Source organism: Saccopteryx bilineata, chromosome 3, assembly GCF_036850765.1.
Source record: "Saccopteryx bilineata isolate mSacBil1 chromosome 3, mSacBil1_pri_phased_curated, whole genome shotgun sequence".
Lineage (NCBI taxonomy): Eukaryota > Metazoa > Chordata > Mammalia > Chiroptera > Emballonuridae > Saccopteryx > Saccopteryx bilineata.
Window position 1 is genome coordinate 806,251 of NC_089492.1, and position 16,613 is coordinate 822,863.

General features: G+C 64.7%; 1 protein-coding gene across 10 annotated transcripts in view; it reads left to right on the top strand.

The window, feature by feature from the left end:
- Positions 1–16,613, top strand: part of PLEC (plectin) — a 61,143-nt gene that overhangs the window by 19,187 nt on the left and 25,343 nt on the right. Inside the window, exon 1 of one of the 10 annotated variants that reach the window (XM_066265458.1) lies at positions 1,735–1,798. The exons of 3 other annotated variants lie outside the window; for them this stretch is intronic. In XM_066265458.1, coding sequence (XP_066121555.1) covers positions 1,753–1,798 — 46 coding nt within the window. In that variant the 5' untranslated portion in view covers positions 1,735–1,752. Of the gene's footprint in view, positions 1–1,734; positions 1,799–4,796; positions 5,492–9,226; positions 9,300–10,753; positions 10,887–11,611; positions 11,777–13,198; positions 13,464–16,003; positions 16,273–16,613 lie in introns of those variants that run through there. 6 more of the 10 variants (XM_066265452.1, XM_066265459.1, XM_066265460.1 and 3 more) reach the window with 6 other exon arrangements.

Genomic DNA, 16,613 nt, shown 5'->3' on the forward strand with positions numbered 1-16,613 from the left:
GTGCTGTTTAGTGACAGGCTGAGTTTTAAGTTTATCCAGATGGAGCTAATAAAAAAGTCATAGTGACTGAGGTGTAAGGAATGACAAAATCCTGCTTTAATTTCTCACCTAACTGTTTAACCCCAGTTTGGCAGCTTCCAAACCCCAGATCTTTCCTGAGACCTGCCCGGTGCCCCAGCCTGGCCGAGTCCCGGTGCCCCAGCCTGGCCAAGTCCCGGGAGTGGCAGGGCTGGGGTGAGCGACTCAGTTGCTAGGTCTTGAAGCAGCCCTGGGCTGCACCTGCTTCTTTACCCATCAACCTGCTCCCGTGTGGGTGCTGCCGGCTTCGTCCCTGAGCCGTCGTCATGTCCCCCGCCCCAGCCCTGACTCGACACACAGCAGGCTTGCCTGCAGCGAGGACAGGAGTTTGCAGGAAGAGGGTATGGGCCCTGAGAAGCCAGGAGGGACCTTGGGGTGAGGATAGAGGAAGAATTGGGAGGTAGGCCTGGCAGGAGACTGAGGCAGGCTGGCCACCTCTGGAGGCTCTGTTCCCCCACAGCCAAGTACAGAAGGCCAGAGTGGGAGGCGAGCAGCTGGCAAGGAAGGGGTGAATGCCCAAGGTGGGTGTGGGTGGTCAAGGCTTCCTGTGGCCCAGTGCATGGGGCAGAGCGGACCCCACCCCGCCAGGGCAGACATTCTCCCCAGTGGGCGGGCAGTGACAAACAGCCCACTCCTGTGGCTCAGAAGGCTGGTCCCATCAGCGATAGGGGTGAGAGGGGACCCAGCAAGGAGATGCTCTGGGGCCCGGGCCAGTGGTGGCCGTGGAAGTGGTAGCAGGTAGACAGACGAGAAGGCAGAGCTGCCAGGTCCTGTGGGGCTGTCTGTGTGTGTGGGGGGGTCAGTGACCCCAGGGGGTTGGCCTGAGCTCCTGGAAGGTGACGGTGCTGCAGCCACACAGCATCCCAAGACAGGCCTGGGCGGAAATTGCTGAGTGGGTGCAGCAGAGGCTTGGCTGCAGCAGGTTGGAGCCCCGATGGACATGTCATCTTAGGATTCAGTGTGGAGGGCATCTTGAGTCATAGGATGGGATGAGGTGGTCCACAGAAGCATGTAGGTGGCGGAGGTGCCAGCAGAAGGGACAGGGCAGAGGGTAGAGGGCAGGGGCAGAACCACTGGGGCATGGGAGGTGGGGACAGAATTTTAGTGATCAAGGGGCTAGTTTAGGGTCCTGGAGTATGATGGGGTGGGGGTGGGGCAGACCTCCAGCCCCTGCCCTGGTGGGATCCGCCTAACCTCCTCACCCAGGGTATTAAGTGGAGAGACCACCTGGAGGCTGTGACCAATGAGTATCTTCTGCAGTGAGTGAATGAATGGTGGTGGCTTCGAGGCCAGGGAAGCCACGTGCACGAGGGTCCAGAGGGGCCCTCTGAGGGTGGGCAGCGGGGCATGCTGGGGGACGGTGGGGTGGGGTGGGTGCGCCATCAGAATGCGAGCCTGGATCCGACCGGCTAGCTGCAGATCCGGCTGGAGATGCTGAGGTCAGGCGCTGGGGAGGTAGGGGCGGGATGGGTCGGGGCGGTGCGCGGCCGGCTGGGAGCATGCGCCCGGTGGCCTTGCACGGAATCGATCAGCAGAAGCCCCGCCCCGGGCCGGAAAGCCCCGCCCCTAGCCTCCCGGACCCCTCCCCCAGGCTGCAGCTCCGGCCTGGTCAGTGCCGTGCGGGGCTGGGCTCTGTGTGGCGGCTGCAACGCCGCCCTCAGTACCGCCGGAGACATGGACCCTTCGCGAGCCATCCAGCACGAGATCAGCTCCCTCAAAGGTGCGGGCGGGGAAGGAAGGGGCCCAAGCTGGGGTTCTGGGGTTCGCGAACCAGGCTGTGACCTCCAGCTGGGTGCAGTCCCCCTCAGGGCAGCGGCCAGGGTCTGCCACCCTGGGACAGCTTTGGGGTTAGGAAGCTGGGGCCATGGAGACCTTAGGCCCATGCCTTTGCACCAGGACACCCCAGGTGGGGGGTGCGCCCGGGACTGGCAGGGGGCGACTTCAGCCGCAGCCCTGCAGCCCTGCATCCCGGCAGCCCCGCAGCGAGTGTCGGGGGGCGGGGCGGGCCGCCGCGGGGCGGGGCCGAGATGGGAGCAGGCTTGGGCAGCGGGTCGGCCCCTTCTCCTCTCGGGGACTCGGCGGAGTCCCCGCCCCACCTGCCGCCCTGCCGCTCTGCCGCTCTGCCCTGCATCCTAGGGGACAGGCTGGGTCGTGGGGATCACTGTGGGGAGGCGCCAGGCGGGCTGGACCCGGGCAAGTCCACACTGCGGCTCTTTGTTCTGGGGTGGGGTGGTTGGGGGCTGCCTGAAGGGCCCCAACTGGTTGCCCTGGAAACCTGGAGAGGCCTGGACGGGTGGGGAGGGGGCGGCCCTGCCCGCCTGCCCGGGCTCTCCCAGTGCTGAATCAGTAACTGTGGCTGCGGTTCCGCAGGGTAGGGGCGGGGCAGAGCGGGCATTCTCCCAGCCCTGTGACAGGGGCGGGGGGCGGGGGGCGGTACCCCTACCCTGGCCCGGAAGAAGGACCGAGGGAGGTACGCCAGGCCGGGAACTTATTGCTTCTGGCTCCTCCAGGCTCCTCCCTTTACCCCCAGAGGGCCTAGACTGAGAGGAAGGAGGGTACTCCCCACCGTGCCCCGCCCCCTTTACTTCCGAGCCCCAAGTTACTGCCCTCTCCTGCTGGGGATGGCACAGGTGTGACAGAACTGAGTAGGTTGGCCCAAGACCCGTGCAGGCCTATGTAGGAAGAGGAGACCTTCGGTCCAAAAGTTTTTTTGGGGGGGTGTCTTGGAATCATTTGAGGAAAGTGGGGGGCGTAAATTGGTTTGGTAGGGTGCTTAGGAATTTGGGGGGATTAGGTCGAGGAATCATACCAGGAATATAGCAGGGATGTATGGGGTGGCCACGCAGGGAGAGCAGGTCAGTGGGGGGCTGCGGGGTAAGCCGTGGGGAGCACAGGAGGTCTGTGTGGGAGGGACTAACGACAGGCCAGGAGAGTGGGCTTTCTCTGGGAACAGGGCTGGGTCACCGGCCTGAGCGCTGGCCTGGATCGCAGCTGGTCTAGTCTCCTGGAGCCACAGCCCAAGTGGCAGGGAGAGTCTGCAGGCTCTGCAGGTGGGGATGGGGGCTGAGGGGGCGTGGCCGCTGCCTGCTCTCGCAGCTTGCGTCTTCCTCGAGCTCCTACCGTGCTTCCACCCCCCGCCCCTCCTGGAGCTGGTCCTCGTGGGGCTGGCGCCCTTCCAGCCTGGCTGGCTATGGGGTGGGACTGGGGGGCTTGGCGGGGTGAGGGTTGGCGGCCACAGGGAGCTGGCGAGCAGGGCTGTGGGAAGGCTTGGCTGTACCTTCAGAGTTTCCACTGCCACCTCTGCCACGACTCAGCGCGTGTGTGAGTGTGTGTGTGTTGGCGCTGTGTTTGCAGCAGGCCCGGCGGTGCCATAGCAACGGCGGCATAAACCCGCCCTACGCGCCGCTTCTGACCGCCAGCCTCAGGCGCCTCCCACCTCGGGATCCCCCACCCCGCCCTATTTATAATCAGTTCCCGGGTTGCAGAGCGTGGTGGGAATGGGTGTGTCCGTCTGGGGGATGGGAGAGAGCGCGGATCCGGGTGTCGGGTGTGGGTGGAAGCAGCACAGAGTGGGGGGTGGGGTGGGGGGTGAGGTATTGGGTGGGATGAGGTGGGCACAGGATATCCATGGTTGACCCTCAGGTGGAGCCTGCCGCCCCTTCCCCTACCCTGCTGATGGTCACCCTTTCTCTTGGGCCCCTGACTTTCTCTGCTAGCCTGGTGCTCCTCTGCCCAGCATCCGTCCGGCTGGCCCACAGGCGCGCCCTTAGGGTGGGGTGTCTGTGTGATAGCAGGGGTCCTGAGCCTGGGGTGGCAGGGATTTGGTGACTTTGATTGCCTGTGGCAGCTGAGGGTTTCTGGCCCAGACAGCTGGCGGTGGGTGGTGGCAGTGGGTGGATGGAGGCCCCACTCAGAGCCCCCCACCCGGCTCCCAGGGGACTGCGTGTTCTCTGGGCTTGCCTTTGATCTGACCTGGAAAGTTTTAGATAGGGTGGCCATTGTCTCAGACCTGGCATTGGAGGTGGGGACTGCTTTTTGGACAGCAGCCAGTGGTGCCCGCAGCCCTGCTGCCCATGTGCTGCAGCTGCCTCTGCAGTTCCCCTCGTCTGCTGCCCCCAAGGCCCTGGTCCTCTACTCAGACCTTGACCCCCCCCTAGTCCTAGTCCTGTCCTCAGACCTCAAGTGTCCCCAGACCCAGATGGCCCGGCACCCCTATTTAGATCCTGGTGAGCCCATGAAGCTCTGAGACCACCACCCTGTGTTGGGTCCCCAGCCTGAGGTCTCCCCCTGCCCTCACTTCTCTTTGCTTTGTCACCTTGGAGATTCTTAGACCACAGTGCTCCTGTCCCCCTCCCTGGAGGCTAGGAACCTTCAAGGAAGTATTTAGAAACTGATGTAATTTCTGAAGTTGGAGCTGAGCGGCCTGGGAGGGGAGGGGTGGGGAGGGAGGGGAGCGGCCGCAGGGGTAGCTGACACTGCGAGGCAGGCGAGGCGCCCCCCACTCTTCTAGGGGCCTCGTGGCTGTGGGTGGGAGGGGCCGCCCGTGCTGCTGAGTCAGAGGGGGCTGGCCTGGCCTCCTGGAGGGAGGGCTGGCGGGAGGCTCTTGCAGGCGGTGGGCAGGCCCAAGTGCCGGCAGGAATTGCAGCAGCCGGGCAGCCGGGCAGCCAGGCAGCCAGGCAGCCAGGCAGCCAGGCGCCAGAGCCTCAAGTCCGGAGCCCAGGCCCTCAAGCTCAGTGCTGAGGAGGCCCGCCTGCCCGCCTGCCCTCCTGCCTGCCTGCCTGCTACAGCTCCCTGTGGCTCCTGGTGCTGAGGCGCCTCGTTGGCCACCTCCCTGTGCCCTGCCCGTACCCTCGCCTGGCCGGCTCAGCAGCAGCCATGGTAGCAGGCATGCTCATGCCCCTGGACCAGCTGCGGGCCATTTACGAGGTGCTCTTCCGGGAGGGTGTGATGGTGGCCAAGAAGGACCGGCGACCCCGCAGTCTGCACCCCCACGTGCCTGGCGTCACCAACCTGCAGGTCATGCGTGCCATGGCCTCTCTGCGGGCACGCGGGCTGGTGCGGGAGACCTTCGCCTGGCGCCACTTTTACTGGTACCTCACCAACGAGGGCGTGGCCCACCTGCGCCAGTACCTGCACCTGCCACCGGAGATCGTGCCAGCCTCGCTGCAGCGTGTGCGCCGTCCTGTGGCCATGGTGATACCCGCGCGCCGCGCCCCCCATGTGCAGGCTGTACAGGGTCCCTTGGGCTGCCCACCCAAGCGGGGACATCTGCCAGCTGAGGACCTTGCCCATGAGGAGCGGAGGGTCTACCGTCGGAAGGAGCCGGCAGAGGGGGCCCCTGAGCCCCCTGTGGTGTCCACTGCCACCCTGGGCACCCTGGCAACGCCTGACACGGAGCCTGCCCCAGCCACAGGTCAGCTGCATCCTGACCTCTACCATTGGTAATGGGAGGAGGTGCTGGGGCCGATGTCCAGTGGGCTTGTGGGGGGGGCAGTAGCACGTGGAGGGGGGGGGGGTCTTTGCTCACACCAGCAGGTGGCGCTTTCTCTGCCTGAGGGTGCTGGGTACTCTGGTATTGGACCGCATGGCTCCTCCTCTTGGCTTGAGGACCTGGGTCTGGTAAGCCAAGGAGAAGCACGTAGGCCCCCAGCCAGCCCATCCCCTGGCACACCCCGGGGGCTGTAAGGGTGGGGCTTGTGGCCCAGGACTGGCAGGACCAGCTGTTAGCAGCCTTCCCTTTCTCCATTGCTGCCCTCACCCTGTGGCTTGTCTGTCCCCAGGCTATCTCTGCTCCAGGCCGGGGCCTGCAGAGGAAGTGCTGGGGTGGGTGGGGTGTCGCTGGCCTCTAGCGCAGCCCGGGCCACCTGCCTCAGCTTTCTGAGCCTTGCATCTGTCCAGTGGGGTGACCCCCTGCCCCCATGGTTTTGTGGCTCAGATGTGGTATTGTGACTGGGTGCTTGGCTGGCTTGGGGTTGGTGATCACCTAGGGGGCAGCCCTGGGTGGGGAAGATGAGCAGACCCCAGGCAGGAGGAAGCACGCAGGCAGGCCAGAAGCCGGGGTGTGGCACGCAGGTGCAGGGCCCAGCTCCAGGCCCAGGCTTGAGCTGCGTCCGAGAGGATGGTTCAGGTCCTGTTCTCCCAGGGATTGCCAGCGCCCCCTCGCTGTGCCCTTCTCTGTAGTATCCACCTCTCCCTAGGAGCACTTGGGCTGGCAGGACCCAGGTGTGTAGGTGACACCTGTCCCGTGCAGCTGTGGGTCACCCGTGCACTCCTGGAGCTCACCAGTCTTGGTGCTTACTTGGGGTGACCCAGGGCCCCTAGCGGAAGGCAGGTTTGGCTTCCGCATCCCTCTTGGTGTCTGGACATCTGGGCAGGAACTTGATCTCTGAGGAGCTGGGAAGGGGATGTGGAGTGCATCTGGCAGGGTGAACAGGAAGCTGCCGGGTGAAGGGGCCCACAGGTCACAGGTGCTGAGCAGGACCCAGTCCTAGCCTGGCCTGGGTTGGACCCATTAGGTCCACACCATGAGAGCCCTTATGGGTAGATGGGTGGGATTGTAGAGTAGAGGGGCCACCTCTGGCTCCCCCGTGGCCTCTCCAGTTCCTGTCAGTGGGGTCACAAGTGTTTTGCACAGTAGACGAAGGCTGTCGGTGCTTGGCTAGCACGCGCTGGTCAGCACTGGTCAGCATCTGGTGGCCGGGTCCCCGCCCAGGGGCCTTCTCCCCCAACCTTCCCTTCACTGCGCCCCTCCGCCCTCAGGGGTTTGCAGACCAGCCCCCTCCATCTCATCCACTCCCATGTGGTGATCCTGAGCCCCTCCCTCCTTTTCTCTCCTTCCTTCCTGGTCTGCGGCCAGGCTGGACCGCTGGGCTGCTGGGCGGGCATTTGGCAGCAGCAGGGCCAGGAGGGGGACTGGGTGTGGCTGCAGTGGGCTGAAAGGAGGGCACCCCCAGCCCCGACGGAGGTGACTCAGTCTTCCCTTCCCTGCTGTAGCCACAGCCTCCGCTGGTGGCAGCTCAGAGTTTCCAACAGGAAATGAGCTCCGGCTCTAGGCTGAGTCAGGGCCAGCGGGTGTGGGCTCCCTCCTCTCCCTGGCCACTTCGAGGGTCACTCTCAGGATCCCCAGGGTGCCTGGGTACTGGGTGTGGCGCTGTGCTTCCCTGTCATCTGCAGGGGCCGTGATGGCTCCACACTCAGGCTAGGGCGTTTCTGCTGACACCTGGAACCTCCACTTCTCAGAGCTTCAGGGATGGTCAAGTAATGAGCCCCACGGCCCCCTTTCCGCAGAGCATTGCTCCTCTCCACTTAGCAGAGGGACAAGGTCAGGAGCCTGTGGGACCCGCTGCACTGGCCCGCAGAATGACCTTGGTCAGATGAGCTGCCTCTGCCTGTCCAGCCCTGGCCGAGAGGAGCCATGGACACTGCAGGACAGTCACACATGCCCTCAGCCCCGCCCTGTGCTTCCTGGTGTGGGAAGGTGTCTACCAACTTTGTCACCCATGTACCAGCCAGACGAGCCCCTGGCACGGGAAACCTCTACCATCTGGGGATGAACTAAATGAGGAGGCAGTTTTAGGAGCAATCAGGGAGGACCCCTCTGAGGAGGTGTTCTGAGCTGAGCCCTGATCAATGAGGAGGGACCTGCTTGGTCAAGAGCAGCAGAGGGAGGGACAGAGGAAGATCTGGTAGCTGGCAGGCAAGGATATAGGATTGCTCATGGCCCTGGCAAGGGGTTTGGCAGAATGGGTGTTTTTTTTTTTTTATTTTATTTATTCATTTTAGAGAGGAGAGAGAGAGACAGAGAGGAAGAGAGAGAGGAGAGAGAGAGAGAGAAGGTGGGGAGGAGCTGGAAGCATGAAATCCCATATGTGCCTTGACCAGGCAAGCCTAGGGTTTCGAACCGGCAACCTCAGCATTTCCAGGTCAAAGCTTTATCCACTGCGCTACCACAGGTCAGGCCAGAATGGGTTTTTAAATATGAATTTCCTTTACATTTCAAAGTAACACTTTGCCTGGCTGAAAAATCTATATGAACCCAGATGGTATAGATGCTCCCACCCACTGTGCTCCTTGACCTTCCCAAGGTCCTCATTCTTAGGGAACATGGAGTTAGCACACAGAGCTGCCTTGCTCTTTTGTGTGGCTGAGCAAGCAGCACCCGGTATGGAGGTGGGAGGGCCCAAGATCACCACAAGGGAGAGACAGAGAGACATTGATTTGTTTTCCCACTTACTTATGCATTTATTGGTTGATTCTTTTTTCCCCCATTGATTTAAGAGAGAGGGAGAGAGGAAGGAGGGTTAGAAAGCGGGGAAGCAGAGAGGGAGGGAGGGTGGGGGGTGAGAGGGAGAAGCATCAAATTGTTTCACTTTGTTGCATTCTCATTGATTGGTTCTCGTACATGCCCTGACGGGACTGAACCTGCAACCTCAGCGTGCCGGGAAAACACTTTATCCATGGAGCCACCTGGCCAGGGTCTGATTGATCCTTGTATGGGCCAGAACCTGGGGATCAAACCCAGAGCCTTGGCATAGCAGATGACGCTCTAACCAACTGAGCTACCCGGCTAGGTCCAGCCCGTTTTTTTGTGACCGTTGCTAGCTCTGTGTCTGGGTTGCATGTGTCTTGTGGGGCATCCGTAGGTACAAGGCAGGATTAGGTTTGCCTCTTATCTGGTCCTGCTGTGGCTGGGTAAGACAAGGCACGGAGGAGGACCCCAGAGGCGAAGATGCCGCTGGTGTGTCACCCCTGCCGTGGTGGCCGGGCTGAACTGGTCGTGGGGGATGTGCCCAGGAAGGGCCAGCTTTCGGAACTGAGGGAGTGAGGGTGCGACCTGCAGGGAAGGGGGCTGTGAGGCAGAGGGGAGGCTGTGGGCCGACAGGGCAGCTCAGTGGAGAGGACTGGGCCCCCCCCCGGGGGGGGCACTGTGCCTGAAGGCATAGAGGGCTCAGGAATGGGCAGGCTGACCCACTGTACCACCCAGGCTGGTTTGACCTGTTGATCAGCGGGCTTCAGCTCTGCTCCCCTCTGACTAAGGGGTGGCTGTGAGGAGGAGCCAGGGCTCCCAGAGCTGGGTGGGGAGCCCTCCCTCTGCTTCCCACCCCTTCCCTCCTTCCTGCCTTCCTTCCTCTCCTCTCTGCTGGTTCGGAGTGGCCTGGCCCTTTCGTGCTCTGCTGCCATGGACAGGTACACCATGGAGGAGCTGATTCAACTGGGCCAAGGTAGGACAGGGTCTGGTGGGGCCGCAGGTGTGCAGGGCATGGGGGTAGGGGTACCCAGGAGCCCTGGGGGGCAGGAACTTGAGGATACAGGATGAGCACGGCTCCTGGTCACAGCTGCACAGGGGTGTGTCTGGTGTGGGATGGAGGTGTCTGGCCCTGACCCAGGTCTCTGTGGGGTGCTGGAGGGCTGCCCACTGCCCTCGGGGAGCCAGTGCTGGCCCTGTGACCCGCCATGGGCTCCTCTGAGGTTCTCCTAGCCCAGACTCAGCCAACAGAGCTGGCCAATGAAGGCCAGTTCCCTCCGGAAATGAGTTTCTGAAGCGTGGTGTGGTCCCGCATGGACCACGGTGTCCTTACGCATGGCTAGCTCTGCGTCTGGGTCGTGTGTGGATTGTGGGGTATATGTAGATAGAAGGGAGGCTAGGGCAGGATTAGATTTGCCTTCTATCCGGTCCCTACCCTGGCGTCACAGGCCAAATGCGGTTTGCTATGCATTGCTGCAGAGCTGGCTAGGCACACCAGAGGGGCCTCTTGGTCAAGTCACACACAGCCTGTGTGACCACCGGCAAGTGCCTCACCCATCCTGTGCCTTTGCTTTAATCATCTGTACGATGCAGTAACAGCGTAGGGCTCACTTCAAGTCGAGGACCCTTGATGCAGGGTTCTGTGAGGGTTTGGTAGGATCATGCTTGACCCGGAGGAGCCACAGAGTGCCATGTGAGCCCTACCTTGAGCTTTCAGCCCTGTGCGGGGGCCTGAGAGGAGAGGGGGCAGGACTGTGGACCACATGTCCTGTTTCCAGGGCGTACTGGGGTCCAGGTCCATCTAGGATGTGGCGTGGGCCCGCCTGCTGGACAAGGACCTGTGACCCCGGGTCTTCTGCAGATTGCAGCTGCTGGGGGTGTTCCTGGGGTGGTTGGGGCCCCGGCAGACACGAGGAGTGGCCCAGGGCAGGGAGGCACAGACACTGGTGGGGGCACTCCGTCACGTTCACACGGCCTCTGCCTGAGGTGGGGCTGTCCCTGACCTTGATTTGAGGAGGCTGTCCATCCCTCTGGGGGCCGGTGTTGTGCTGAGTGACTTGTGGGGGGGGCCCTGGCTCCCGTGGCCTTTTCCAAGTGCACCCCACTGCTGCTCAGGCGGGTGGGGTGCTGTGCTCCCTCCACGGGGCCAGCGTGGGGCCAGGAGGAGGCTTCTTCTTGTTAGAACTGTGGCGGAAGCCTGAAGTGGGGGTGATGCTGGTGGGCGCCACCCCGCTGGACGGACGGGGCTGGACGTGGCGAAGGCCCTGAGCCCTGGTGCCCTCGCTCTCCGCGCGTCATGTTCTAAGTCTGGACAGATGACGGGCCTTGCTGTCCTTAGATATTTATATCCCCCGGGCCCCCTGCCCACCCCACCCCTCCCCCACGGACACAGGCGCTACTGCTGACAGCGCACACGGCCGCCCTGTGCCCTCCTCCCTCCTGACACTGCCACTGCCCGCTCTGTGCCGCCTTTGAGGGGCCTGTGACCCTCCCACGCCCCTCGCCCACTCTGTCTGCCTGCCCTGCGGGCTCCTGCCGCTGTCCTCAATGAAGGTCGTGCCGGGTAGGTGAGAGCCGGGCTGGGGGGCCGGGGGCTGGGGCTCTGTCCTGTTTCCCTGCACACAGCCTTGCCCACCCAGGCCAGCCCCCCACCCCCGGCCCTCCGACCCGTCCACTGCCCCATGCGGGGGAGGGGCGGCTGGGGACCCTGTGGGGCACTTGTCTGCGTGTGGCTGGGTCAGCTGTACGCCTGCGGCCAGCGAGGGCTGGGGCACTGGCATGCATCCCCCTGGCAGCTGTCACCGAGGACACCCTCGGGAGCAGAATGGGGTGCTGCTGGGACCCTGGGGTCACCATCCCGGGAGGGGTGGGGGGCTCCGTGCTGGGGCAGCCCCGGCTATCCAGGGGGGTGCCCCAGCTTGGCCTCGCGTCAGCCACTCGCTGCCACAGGCCCCTCCTCCCGGCGGGTGTGGCTGCGGGCAAGCAGGGGTTAAGGTTCCCGCTAACCTTGAGTGTGTAGCTGCGCGCAGGGACAGCTGGGCTGGGCACGGCCGCAGGCGGGTGGGGAATGCCGCCCGGGGACTGGGAGGGAGGAGGGGAAGCGGCGGTGGGAGCACAGTTGGTGCAGGGACAGGACTAGTCTCCGCCAGGCAGACAGCGCGGCAGGGCGGTCCTGCAGGCGGGGCGCCCCCCCCCCCCCCGTGTGGTGCCCCCCCCCAGCCCGCCCTCACGCAGGGAAGGGAGGGGGCTGCGGGCCTCGCGCTGCGCACGAGTAGCTAGCTGAGTAGCTAGCTTCCGAAGGGCTCTGCCAGCTCTGCCTGCAGCCTTGGGGTCCCAGGGCCATGGAGCCCTCGGGCAGCCTGTTTCCCTCCCTGGTGGTGGTGGGCCACGTCGTCACCCTGGCCGCCGTGTGGCACTGGCGCAGGGGGCGCCGGCGGGCGCAGGATGAGGAAGGTAAGCCGCCGGTGGCTACCGCCTGGGCCGCTGTCACCAGCCACCGCTGCCGCCCCTGCCCAAGGGGGCTGGAGCCGGGTGGGGGCACGGGGCCGCCTCCCTCTCACCCTGCATTTCCTTATCCCCTCCCCTTCCTGTCCCTGAACTACGCAGGAGCACGTGGTCTGGTCCGGTCGGAGAGCAGTGTTGCCCCTGCCTGCCACCCCCGCACTGGATACCTTGCCCGCTCCCCTGGGTGGGGTGGGGGCTCCATGGCTCCACTCTGGGCAGATGGGTGGGGAGAAGCTGAAGTCGAGCTCCAGAAGGGGGACACAGCAGTGTCTGCACTGCCCCCTTGGACGGGAGGCTCCTCCCAGCTGCTAGGGACAGGGTGAGCGCAGGTGACTAGTCAACACAGAGACGGCAGGTGCAGGTGTCCTGGGACAGGTCTTGGGAAAGGCTCCTGCCGGGCACTGAGGCCCCGCCCCCTGGGATAGGTTGAGCTACACAGAGTTGAGGCAGGTGCTAAGAGCACCCTGTGCCAGCGCCCAGGACGGACTCGGACTGCCCTCTGCCCTCCCCCTGCTCAAAGTCACCCGTTTTGGGAGACAGCCTGAGGCGGCCATGCCCGGCAGCAGTGCCCTACACAGGACAGAGTGGGCCCTGCCTTTGCTCCAGCCGGTGGAGCTGGTGGGGCTCTGCGGACGGGACTTCTGGCCAGAGGGACCGCCCAGTGGGGCTGTGCAGATAGATGGTGCTCAGGTCTGCATCCAGCACACCCCACGGGGCGGGGTGGCTCGTTCTTGGCTGGGTGGCCGGGCTGCCCCTTGGCAGGCCTGCTCGGTCTCAGTCTGGGTGCCAGACCCACTGGACCTGCGGTCTGAGTGAGCACGGGGCTTCTAGGTGTGGTTCTGAGGGCTGGGCAGTGGCTGGTGACTCAGCTGTGGTCAGTAAAATGCATAGGCCTGGGTTCCCCCCCCCCCCGGATCTGGCCCACCCTCACTCCCTCTTAATCCCTCTCTATGTCCTGTCCCCAGTAAAGAAGGGAAGGGGCTCCCTTTGGGCCACCACCCTGGCTCCTCCCTGTCTCTGCCCTGTGGCGCCCCTGGGGCTTTGGTGTCTTTTTTCCTGTTCTGGGCTGTTCTGGGCTTGCTACTCCCCGCCCCATCCCTCCAGCCTCCGCTGCGCATCCTGTTGGGAGCCTCCTCTTAGGGAGTTTCCCAGCGCCTGGGTGTCCCGCGGGACTCCCCTGCTGGGCAACCCGGGCAGCCCTGAGTTCCCAGACCCCTGTGTCCCGCAGGCAGCCGCCCCAGCCTCCAGGCCCCCCCCCCCCCGCCCCCAGGGCTAGCAGGGTCCTCTCCCACCAATGCGGCTTCCGCTCCTGCACTGGGCGGGGCGCCCCACAAGGGGCAGGTTCTACGGGTCTGGGCTGCGTGCCCGCTGCGGACAGTGGGGGAGGGTGTGGAGCGCAGAGCCAGGCTGCGCGCAGCAGCGTGGGCTGGGGAGCGGACGCACCATCGCATCCCCGTGCTGCTGGCCCGACCTCGGTGGGCGTCTGTCTCCGGGGTGCTCATGGCTGCGGCTGGCGTATGGGGGGCGGGGAGCGCCTTCGCTGCGCAGGACGTCGCGCTGGAACAGCTGTGCTGGCTGGATGGGGGCTGCGAGCAAGCCCGCAGGGGCTACCTCTACACGCAGCTGTGCTGTGTAGGTGGGTGTGGCCGCGAGCGGTGGTAGCGATGGAAGGGGCACGGGTCTCCCTACCCTAGACGGCTGCTGCGCTGGCTGGGGAAGGGGGAGGGGCCCAGCCCAGGTGGAGCCCCACCCTCACACTTGGTTCCGGAAACACCTGGGAGGAAGGTGGGGGTGATGTGCCCCTAGGTGCCCTGTGTTCCTTCTCTGGAGAAGGGGGGGTGGGGTAGGCGGGGCTGGCTGTGAGGCTTCGGCCTTGGATTCTGGGCACCCGGCTGTTGCCAGTCTGGACGGGGGAGGAAGGTGGGAGGTGCTGTGGGTGGGGCTCCAGGCCTGCGGCCGCATTGGGTCTCTCTCTCCTCGGCCCTCTACATACAGGCTTCGCATCCCAGACACGTCTGCACTAGCTGTGGGACTTCCAGGCTTAGTCCCCATGTCTGTAGAAGGGGGCGATGATGCCCCTCAGAGGGCCATCGGCAGCTCTAGGGGACACTGGGCTGATGGCAGAGGCTCAGCTGCCCTGGGATAGTTCAGGAGTCCGTCAGCTGTAGGAGGAGCCGGTGCCAGGCACTGTGTCCAGGGGGGTGGTGTCGGCTGTGGCTTGGCTTGGGGCACACTGGGGCTGGGCCAGCCTGTTGGTTTGAGGGTCTGAGTAGGATGGACAGGGGCAGGGCGCGGGGGGGGGGGGGGGGGGGGGGGGCCCGGGCTGGAAGGGAGGGGCTGTGTGGGGGAGGGGGAGAGGATGGCCTCGGAGACCCCAGCGGGGCGGGGTTTCTAAGGGTTCAGCGGCACGATGCCGACCCCTCCCTTTCCCCCTGGAGGCCCCGCAGGGGCAGAGAGAGGAGGCTGGGGCTTACACCAGTTTGGGATGTCAGGCCCTGGCTCCTCTGGGTTCCAGTTTCTGGAGTTTCTGATTCTCTCCCTGACCCATTATCCCTAGGGACCTCTGGTGCCTGTAACCCCCGCAGGCAGGAGTCCACCTCCTTGTTACCTACCGCTGGCTTAGCCCAGAGCCCGCGTACAGCAGGTGCTCAAGGCAGGTTCCTGAACTTTCCACCACAGCTAAAGTCAACGGGGTCCTCTATAAAGAGGCTGTAAACCTAGGGAGGGGCCGGGGGTGTGTGTGTCTGTGTGTGTGTTGGGGTCTGTGGGACATTCTGGGCGTGTCCTGTGCGGGGAGCAGTGTGGAGTTCGATTTGGGGTGGTTGGGGGTCTCTCTGGAGGGTGAAAAGCTGATGTTGGTGGGGTTGTGGGGGTGGCTGAGCAGTCAAGCCTCCCCAGGGGGAGGAGGTTGCCCCGGGTGAGGTGCCAGGGGTCTCTCACCCTGTGGGGAGGGGGCTGAGACATTGGGGGGGGCTAGCCAGCTCCTCCTGGCTTGGGCCCCACCACGTGGGATTGGGGCGCCCTCCTGTGGCCAAAGGGGGCAGCAGGAATGGGATGGGGTGAGCTTTTCCCGGAATGGGGCCCTGGGGGGATGGGGCTCACAGCTGGATCCCATCAAGCCAGAGGCGGACTGGAAAATTCTTGTGGTCTGGGCAGTGCATTCTTTCCTCTGGTGGTCGGGGAGTCCCCAGGGCTGCCGGCGTGGGGAGCCGGCGTGGGGCGCTCCGCCAGCCCTGTGCCCTTTGCTCCCTGTGTCTTCCACCTTTACAACCCTGGACGGCTGCAATCTCTGTGCCCTGCCCAATGCAAACAGCCCCACCCATCCTGTACCCACTCCCCAGAGCAGCTTCCTTGACTGTGAGTCACTGCGCCGAGGCCCCCCTCCCCAGCCCTGACTCACTGGCGGGGGCCTCCTCCGAATGCCCCCCAGACCCCCTCCCACGCGGGGCAGAGTTCCTGCAGCTCTGGGCTGGGCGGTCCTGCCTGGTGAGTCAGGGCTCAGCTATGCGCTGCTCCTGCCCACCGTGTGCTCTGCCTTGCAGACAGGGGCACCACTCCAGGACGTGCCCGGTGGGCAGATCGGGAAGGGCCAGGCCTGCACAAGACCAGAGTGGCCCAGGCAGGACAGAGTAGAGCCCAGCATGGGCCTGGGGCACAGCAGGGCACGTGGGTCCATGAGAAGGTGTCATTTGAGGGGCTGTAAGGAACAGATAGAAAGATGGAGCCCCCCGCCCCCTGCCAGGTCAAGAGTCCCTCAGCTTGGGGAGGCCCGTTAGCAGGTAGAGTGAGCAGGCCTAGAGTGGCCTGGCCTGAAGCCTGGTGTGTTCTCCGAGGGAAGGAGTGGCCTGTGGGGCACCCTGGTTGCAGCCACACGCAGGCTCCACTCTCGTGGCTGGTGGTTTCCATCTGGGGTGGCCGCTGGGACGCAGTCAGTGTGCAGTGAAGTGGCAGGTCCCCTCGCACCCCCCACCCTCCCCACGGGATGCTGCGGCCGGAGGGTGGGTGAGGAAACCCCCGGGTTTCCTGTTTCTGTCTGCGGAGGGTGTGGTCGTGGGGGAGGGGCCGTCTGCCTTCTTCCCGCCGGGACACTCCCTCTGGGGGGGGCCGGCGGGGTGGGGCTCCTGGGGCGGGGACAGTGGGGCCGGGGAGTACAGCAGGCAGGGAGTGGCCATACCAGCGAGGCTGGGAGTCGAGCCCACTGCTGCTGAGCGAGCGTGTCCTGTGCTGCACCGGCCCTCCGCCGCCCGCCGCCTGTGTGCACGCAGCGCAGGGGGTCAGAGCACACAGCACCTGGGGGCCAGGGACCAAGTTCGAAAGGGGCCGGGGCGGCACCATGTCTCAGCACCGGCTCCGTGTCCCCGAGCCCCAGGGCCTGGGTCACAAGAGAACCAGCTCGGAGGACAACCTCTACCTGGCCGTGCTCAGGGCCTCAGAGGGCAAGAAAGGTAGTGGGCACTCCCCCTGGGCAGGGCCGGGCAGGCTGCGGCGGCAAGGGCCCACTTCCTGTGGCAGGAAGCCCGTGTCTAGGTGGGGCTGGGAGCCCAGACTCGGAGGGTCTGAGTTTGGGGCACGGCTTCAGGAAGGGGCCGGGGCCTTGGGCCTTGTGCTGCCTGGGCCCAGGTGCAGAGCTGCCCAGCAGGGAGAGGGCTAGGCTCTGTTGGCAAGGTTGGCAGCTGCCTCTGGGCCTTGGGCATAGGCCGTGGTGGGTGGGGAGCTCTCTGTACCCTGGAAAAAGCCCGTTACCCTGTGGGGAGGATACAGCTCCCTCCTGTCAGCCCCCCAACAG